Source organism: Gigantopelta aegis, chromosome 4 (assembly GCF_016097555.1).
Source record: "Gigantopelta aegis isolate Gae_Host chromosome 4, Gae_host_genome, whole genome shotgun sequence".
NCBI classification, from domain to species: Eukaryota; Metazoa; Mollusca; class Gastropoda; order Neomphalida; family Peltospiridae; genus Gigantopelta; species Gigantopelta aegis.
The window spans coordinates 47,356,238-47,365,367 of NC_054702.1; the positions used below are offsets into that span (position 1 = coordinate 47,356,238).

Genomic DNA, 9,130 nt, shown 5'->3' on the forward strand with positions numbered 1-9,130 from the left:
ATTGGGTGACTAATTCTACATGAGCACAGTTAAAGGTGTTTGTTAAATCAGGATTTTTACATTGCTGTGATTCATGTAGACCTTTAAAAAATCATAGATCTTTTGAATTGGAGATTTTTGTCTAATTTAAAAATAAAGAAAAAAAGAGCTTGTTACAGTTATTTCTTGCCACATTCTCACCACAGCATAATAACCACAACACACTTATAAACCACAGATACAAGTGTATTCATGTACATGTATTCTCATAATAGTATAGCTTGAAATCATACTAAGTTGTTAGCACACTGAAGCATACAGGAAGAAGAAGAAAATGAACCAGAGCACAGTAATAACAAGTATTTTCTGGTTACATAAAAAGGACTGACATTTTAAATTAAAAATAGGTCACTTTTTTGTATTTTTTGCAACTGACCAACCCACCCAAGCATCCACTCCATGTACAGTCCTATAGCTATAAAATGTCTATGCTTTTCCTTCATCCTTTTTCTAGCCGTTCAGCATTACAGTAAGTTGAGATAGTTTTGGCCCACACTGCTTTTCCACCAACTAACACACATAAATATACTAAAAGGCAAAAGTCATTGTGACATGGATTGTTTGGAGTAATAAATTTGTGAATGGATTTATGGATGTAAAACCAGAGAAAATGTGCATGAAACAGCTCGAACAAATGCAACCAAGTTGTTGCAGCGATTGCATGCTTTGTGCAAGAAACATGGAATATTCGGGAGAAATCCTGTCCAGTGTTCACCATAAAAGGCCAGACATTCAGTCGCAAATCATTGCCACTCTGTGCAGCCATCAGAAGTCCACAAGTCAGAAAAACACCATTAGTGAACTGCTTGATGCAATTTCGTCATGCTACACCTCAGTGAAAATGACAGATGGCGAGTCATAGGGATGCTTAAATTTAGGACCTTGCAGCGTGACGTCGCACGTCAATTCAATGTCCACAGAAACACCATATGGCACTTAAGGCAACGATATCAACAAAACAACCAGTCAGGGACCGTCCCTGTAGCGGCCGACCACCCGTGACAACCCCTCGCCAAGACACATGGATCCGAAACATGCATCTGTGAAAATGGCATTCCCAGGAACTTTCTCCAGTGTTTAGTGGCCTCAATGAGACGACGGTGCCAGGCCTGTATCAATGCTCAAGGTGGACACACTCGCTACTGCCTATGTGAACTTCACTCTGGACCCCCTCTAGTGATGTGGCTCATTTGAATATGACAGGTGCACCGTTTTCATGGACTATTGCTCGTTTCCATACCTTCGGAAAAAGATTTTTCCATGTTATAGTGTTTCATACACGGCAGTAAAAACTTATCATCAATTATCTTTGTCTTCTGTGTGTCACAATAACTTTTGCCTTTTAGTATAATTTACTGGTATTTTTCAACTTGCACATACAATCTATCTGGTATTTTCCAACTAGCACACACAATCACAGGCATGTGTATGGGGGGTGGGGGTGGGTTCGGGGATCAAACCCCCACTGCTTAAACAAATTTACTTTTTAAAACACATTTTTGTCCAGGGGAGTATGATTTGACTACCCCTAGAAATTTCACTCACTGCAATCTAACCCAACACCCCCCCCCCCCCCCCCCCCCCCCCACTGCATAAATTTCTGCCTGAATCAATTTACTAATATTTTATTTTTTTGAGAACTACAGTTTATAACTAATATTCTTAAAAATAATTCATTTTAATATGTTATCCATATCTGGAAACTACAATTTCTACTAACATTAAATTAATAACAAATGTTTTTCTCACATAATGTAAAATAATTATAGCATGATCCATAAAATGAATTATGACCACACTGAATTTTATTATAAACAATTTTACCTGTGTACAGTTTTATATAGTTTGCATTAATTTTAAATTAAAATCATTTTGTTACAGTTTTTTGTGTGTCTATATTGAACAAATGTTTATTCACTGATACTAATTATTTGTTTTTATATGTTTATCTTTTCATTTTTTCCATATATAATTAACAAATTTACTTTTTATTTAAACCAATAATATTTTAGTTAGTTTAGGACTGTTCATCATTAAGGCAGTCTAACAAATATACATGAGTGGGAGGCTTTTTTAAAACAAAAATGTTGATTAAAAACAATAGTCCTGGCAAAAGCTTATGTGTGGTTTATGCCTTCAGGAAAGGGTGTAAGACATCAAAAAACTGTAAGGTTTGTGTGCTTACGAAAATGTTGATAACAGCAAATGGCACCTTAGAGTGGTTTAATTGGTATATTATTTTTATATTTTTATCCATGAAATAATTTGTCCCATTTTCCCTTAATGTGATTCTGTGCAATTAGGGTGCCTGTTTGCATACACTGGAATATGTATCTATATATATTAGCTGTATTTTTGCAAGAGGTTTGCTATAAAAATAAAAATAAACTTTTTCAAAGTGTACTTTTTTAAGCCACTAGTAAACACTTTGTGTTATGGTGTCACTTATCAATTGACTTTTTCCAGCATGCTAATCACATATATGGAAAACAGACTGTGGATATGCACTATATTGATAAAATTGTGGAATAATGCACAAAATCGCATTAATGGAAAGCTTGCCTGAGAGTTTAAGCAATTTTCTATATCCACACTTGATTTGGAAATGCTTTCCAGCATATCTGAATTGTTAACCTTGTTATACATAAGGTAAAATTTTTCCTGTTCTGTTCCATTTTGTATTTGCCTCATTTAATGGCCATTTTTATGGAACTTACAAATTGATGGTACCCACGTCTTGCCAGGAATATTAATCTCTGCACATCAAGGTCTAGACACAAATTTGCAGGACGTCTCTGATTTGATAACCATTGTATGTAATCATGATTGATATTGTAACTTTAGTTATTTTAACATGTGTTACCAAGTACTTGAGATTAGATTTATCTATGTATTTTCAATGTTTATAATTTTATGTAGTTTCCACAAGTTGCCTTAATTTTTTTTATTTAAAACACACAATTTTTTTTTCATCTGTTTAAATGTTATAATGGTACGAAGATTTTTGGGTATGCACAAATGAAGAAATACATCAAAATGTAATACCAGAAGTTCGTCAGATCACAATTTAAAAATATTGTTTTCAGCAATACGACCTACTGGCTTATTAAAATAGTCCTCACTCAATTCTTGTTATTTCTTCTGTTGTTTTTTGTTGTTGTTGTTTGGGGTTTTTTTTGGGGGGGTTGTGTTTTTTAGCATAACATTTTAGAAATAAATTGAATAAAATACAAACTAGACAACCATTCTAGCTTGTTGGTAATTATCAATTATAGTTTCTTGGAAAAAGGGAATATCTCAGTAAATAATTAATTCCATGCTATGTTTTACTTTCAGTTGAAAAAAGAGAGAGAAAAACGTTTGATGCTGAAAAGAGGAGGAATGTCTACAGAGAAGAAAGATGGGAAAATCACCGTAGTTAGTGTAGAAAATGGAGAGAAAGGTAATTTGGAGAATATCCCCACATAATTGATTCTTAAAAATATGTTAAAGTTTGTTTTGTTTAACAACACTACTGGAGCACATTGATTATTTAATCATAGGCTATTGGATGTCAAACATTTGGTAATTCTGACTCTTAGTCATCAGAGGAAGCCTGCTAAATTTTGGGGTAGTGATGGGTATTTAAAGCTGCAATGCTCGCAATGATGCCTCATTTCCATTTCGACATAGATGAGTTACAAGATGCCAAGACTAAACCTGCCAAATCGAAACATTGCAATAGGCCGCCTCCAGTTAGGTGAATCACAGTCTGCAGTTGCACGCCACATGAACGTCCATCAGAGCACAATTTCACGTATCTGGGACAGGTACCAGCAGTTTCAATTCAGAACCAACTTTGAGAAGCTGGTTTACAGGCAAGGAGACTGTATGTTGGCCCCATCCTGCGACGTCAACATCGACATTTACATGTTCACTGCTGCACGAATGTACAGGGGTGGAACTTGGGAAGCTGGCAGCGAGTATAGTTCAGCGATGAGTCATGTTTCCTTCTACAGCGACATGATGGATGACAACATGTTTACAGATACCGCAGTGAACGTTTTGCCAACAACTGTGTCGCCCAAGTTGACAGATTGACGGAGTGTCATGATGTGGGGAGCCATCTCATACACCGGCAGAAGTGAACTTGTGTTTATACAAGGCAACCTGACAGCTGTACACTACCGGGTTGAAATTCTTCGCCATCACATGTTTCCCATTTTGGATCGACAGAGAGCTCTTTCAGCAGGACAATTCCAGGCTGCATACGGCACATGTAACAATGGATTTCCTACAGAATGAGAACATTAATGTGCTACCATGGCCATCAAGATTGCCAGATCTCAACCCCATTGAACATCTATGGCACGAACTGGACAGATGTGTACGCCAGCGTGACCCGGAGCCTCAGACGCTTCCGCAACTGTCACCTGCATGCAGGAAGAATGGGCTCCATACACAGGTGTTGATTGCAACATAATTAAAGAACAAGGATTGTAACCATTTGCAAAGTCTGGATCCTTTGTTTTAATTGAAGTGTAATACCTCAATAGCTTTCTCACCAAGAATGGTGTTGTTAATAATGACTCTTTAATCTCGTGACTGGCTCAGCAGCTTTGAAAATGTCTTGCCTAGTCACAGTGGATTGATACTACTGTAGGTCTGACTTCAGTGACCGGAGATATATTCTTATGGCAGACATTAAAATCACAGAGTCAGAAAGACCGCCTATATTAAATACATGTTTTTTTATTAATCATGTATGAGATACTGCTTCCTGAGCAGGTCCAATTTAAAAATGACACATATAGTAATATGTATGTAACTGACCAATTTTTCTTAATTTGGACCAGTTCAAGTGTTTTGAAAATCAAAACCCACATCAGTTGATTGATAAGACAAATAAACATGTGCAGAAACACCACCAATAAACAGATAGGAATTTGTTCCAATAATAGAAACAGACAGGTGCTTCGGACCAACAAGAATGATAGAAGTAAATGGGACCGGCAAACACGTTTAAAAAAAATAAAAAATTCCAGGGGTGCAGAATGAAAAATGTTTCACTAACCTGCCAGACCAGAGCCAACTAAAATTTATTAGACCGCCAGAATTTCTACTAGTCCGCCAGCCTATAGAACAATATATACTCTTCAAAAAAAGTAGCGGAACCTGAAATATTAATGTTAATATCAACTATTAGACCGAACATACGTTTTGACCACAGACATCCTAGTTGTTCAGGTCTGTTTATCAACACACCGAAACACATTCCATAGTTTGCATGTGCATTACGCAGTTGCCCCTTACACGTGTGTGGGTTGTCAATCTCGATTTCAACAATTTCCAGGAAGGTTGATTAATCACTGTGGAACATTATTTTTGTCAATCTTTTTCATTCTGTTGATCATACAGTTGTTATCGTTTTGTTTTATTAGTCATTTTTATTGTTTGAATTTGCAATTTACCTTTAAAAAAACGTCAACTTTCAAATTTCACAATTAATATACCTTTCAATTTTGGCAGTTGTAAATTCTGATTAGAGTTCCCCTACTTTTTTTAAAGAGTATATATATATATGGAGGTGGTGGTGGGTGGGTTTTTTTGTTTTGTTCAAATCTTGCTTTGTGCAAAGAAAATTGTAAATAGCATCTTTCACTTACAGTCGAAGCATAAAGTTCGATGAATGTTTGAAAAAGCAAATCACAGTAGAATGGATGAACCTTCTAGAAATGATATATATATAATTGGTCAGTCATTTAAACCCGCCGTTGACTGACCAATTACCCATAATTTCTAGAAGGTTCATCCACTTCTGCTGTACCGGCCTCGGTGGCGTCATGGTTAGGCCATCGGTCTACAGGCTGGTAGGTACTGGGTTCGGATCCCAGTCGAGGCATGGGATTTTTAATCGAGATACCGACTCCAAACCCTGAGTGAGTGCTCCGCAAGGCTCAATGGGTAGGTGTAAACCACTTGCACCAACCAATGATCCATAACTGGTTCAACAAAGGCCATGGTTTGTGCTATCCTGCCTATGGGAAGCGCAGATAAAAGATCCCTTGCTGCTAATCGGAAAGAGTAGCCCATGTAATGGCGACAGCGGGTTTCCTCTCAAAATCTGTGTGGTCCTTAACCATATGTCTGACGCCATATAACCGTAAATAAAATGTGTTAAGTGCGTCGCTAAATAAAACATTTCTTTCTTTCTTTCCACTTCTGCTGTGATTTGTTTTTTCATATATATATTTACACCTGCTACATTTTGCCATTAGTAGCAAAGGATCTTTTATATGTACACTATCCCACAGATAGGATAGCACATATCACGGCCTTTGATATACCAGTCATGGTGCACTGGCTGGAATATATATATGACAAAAAACATTATTAAAGATACTTGGTAAGTGATCAACATAACGTGGCAAACAAACAAAATCAAACACAAACCTTGATTGACAAATCAGAATTTGTTTTTAATATTCTGGTAAAGACTAACTTTTTCACATTTCTTTCATGTAGATTTCAAAACAGAAGAATCTATTATAAACACATTGACAACATGCTTTGAACAAATACTTTTTAGGAACTATTGACCTATGACCCGCTCTGTTTCTGGGGAATGAGGCTAAATCGGAACCACTATCAAAATGGAACCATTTCCGTTGGCCAAAACGGAACAGATTTAGTTATAATGACACCTAAATGTATAGGCGAAAATGGTATCCATTTTCTTTCTTTTTTTATTATAGTGCATCCCAGGGATCACCTTTTTTCATACTATGAAATTTTAATTTTTACTACGTTATTTATTTCTTAGTTCATTAAGATTAACCTATTTATTTCTGAGCCCATTGTTTTCTAAATTGCACACTGAAATTATTTACAAAAAACATTTGTGTAGGAGGATGGGATGGACTGGTATAGATAGAACTGAATTTCAATGTATTAGGAAAAACTGTGTTGCAAAGTAATAAATGATTAATACAGCTGTTGTTTCATTGAAGATATCGTTCATAATTTGTAATGCCATTTCAGCCAGACATTTTAAAATTTCTGGTTCAGTTTTAGTCATATAGCCATAGATTTTTGTTCAGTTTTGTCCAATTTGGTTCTGTTTTCATTTGGGTCTGTTTTGGTACAGTTCTGTTTTCGCTATAACACGCTTTCGGAATGTTACGCTAGCGCAGTTCGGAACTCCGAATTTGTCAATTTGGTACATGAATTGTGTATTTGAACTATTTTATCATCATTCTGAACAGTTTGTTTGAATGGTTTAGAATTTTGGCATGGCTGATGCAGAGTCACAGATTCAGAGTCAACAAAAATAAAAATAAAATAAATACATAAAATAAATTTACAGTCAGAAAAAGCCAGAATTTTTACTCGCATTTGGTGAGCGGGCGAGTACTTTCTGCAGCCCTGAATTCAGTCTAACAGATTAAGAATCGGTCCTAGTCTGGGAAAAAAGGGCTTTTCCTCAGACTGTAGATACTGAAATGAACTCGTCCCTAAATTAATGCAAGTGACAGTGGGAAGACTAAAATGTGACATGAAATTAATGCGAGTGGCCTCCCTTTGAAATATTACTTTTCTAACATAAGTCTGTGTATGGTACTTTTCTGTTAAATCCGAGTTAAAGGTCTCTTCAATGAGATCAACTCACTAACATGTCTGTGCACACATCAGTTACCCTGTTTAGTCCCTTGTGTTTTTGTTGAGATCAATTCAAAGCATATGGTTTTAGCAATTATTTACGTAATGTGTATATTTAGCTACATCTGGTTAAACATGTATGTACTATTACAACTGTATCTTTATCTGTGAATGGTGATTTCAAAGCCATAATGAAAGAAACATTCACCCTGTGAGATGCCGACAAAGTTGCATCAAACTTGAACAGTAAAAACAAAGAAACCATCGACCTCAGGATTAGCGTGCTAAAACACATTCACACACAATGGATCGTGTCAGCTATTGACAGGATGGACAAAGACCCTGCAATCATCACATGTGGCTGGCAGCTTGCTGAACTATTGGACAATTAGTCTATCTCGCCTACGATGAATTGTTTTCCAGCTGTGTTTTATAAATATATTACAATTTTAATCTTTCTTTTGTTTTAATAACATGGGGCACATAGACAAAAACATAGAAATAAATGCGTCATATTATTAATGCGAATAACACGATCTCGCATTTTTCGCATTAATATTATGATCGCATTAATTTCAGGATCTACAGTATATATATATATATATATATATTACTTGTGTATAAAGTTCATGTTTTGTATGTCCTATGGGTGGCCTCAGAGGCTCTGTTGACTGTACTAGACCTGTACAATAATTGAAGGTTTATTTTTAGGAGAATTTGATGATCTGATATCTGCTCTGCGGACAGGAGACGTGTTTGGGGAAGACCTGGCCAAGATGAAGAGAAGAAGAAGAGCGGCCAGCAGCACCACCATGGACCGCGAACGAGTGGGCCACATCAATGGGATGAAATAGGCTCAACATAACCATGTGTATTTTATATATACGTATACACCATTTATAGGCTTACCATCATGTGAAAAGATGGCCTGCCACCTTTCATAATATTACTAGGCATCTCTAGCTAGTGTTCTGTGTCAAGAGTGTTTTTAAACATATCGTCCTGTGAGAGCTGTGCAATTTGATTTCATATCAGTAGAATAGCCTTAAGTACAATAAATGTTGCCACAAATATCATATATTCCCACATGATATGATGCTTTTATGGATGAAAGTAAAGTTTGTTTTATTTAACGACGCCGCTAGAGCACATTGATTTTTTATCTTATCATCGGCTATTGGACGTCAAACATATGGTCATTCTGACACTGTTTTTTTTAGAGGAAACCCGCTGTCGCCACATAGGCTACTCTTTTTACGACAGGCAGCAAGGGATCTTTTATTTGCGCTTCCCACAGGCAGGATAGCACAAACCATGGCCTTTGTTGAACCAGTTATGGATCACTGGTCGGTGCAAGTGGTTTACACCTACCCATTGAGCCTTGCGGAGCACTCACTCAGGGTTTGGAGTCGGTAACTGGATTAAAAATCCCATGCCTCGACTGGGATCCGAA

General features: G+C 36.6%; 1 protein-coding gene across 1 annotated transcript in view; it reads left to right on the forward strand.

Annotated features, from left to right (window-relative positions):
* The window catches only part of LOC121370632 (disheveled-associated activator of morphogenesis 2-like), a 108,009-nt gene extending 99,111 nt beyond the window's left edge, over positions 1-8,898 (forward strand). The window contains exons 26-27 of the mRNA XM_041495997.1: positions 3,376-3,481; positions 8,389-8,898. Coding sequence (XP_041351931.1) covers positions 3,376-3,481; positions 8,389-8,531 — 249 coding nt within the window. The 3' untranslated portion in view covers positions 8,532-8,898. The remainder of the gene's footprint in view (positions 1-3,375; positions 3,482-8,388) is intronic.
* The last annotated feature ends 232 nt before the right edge of the window (positions 8,899-9,130 follow it).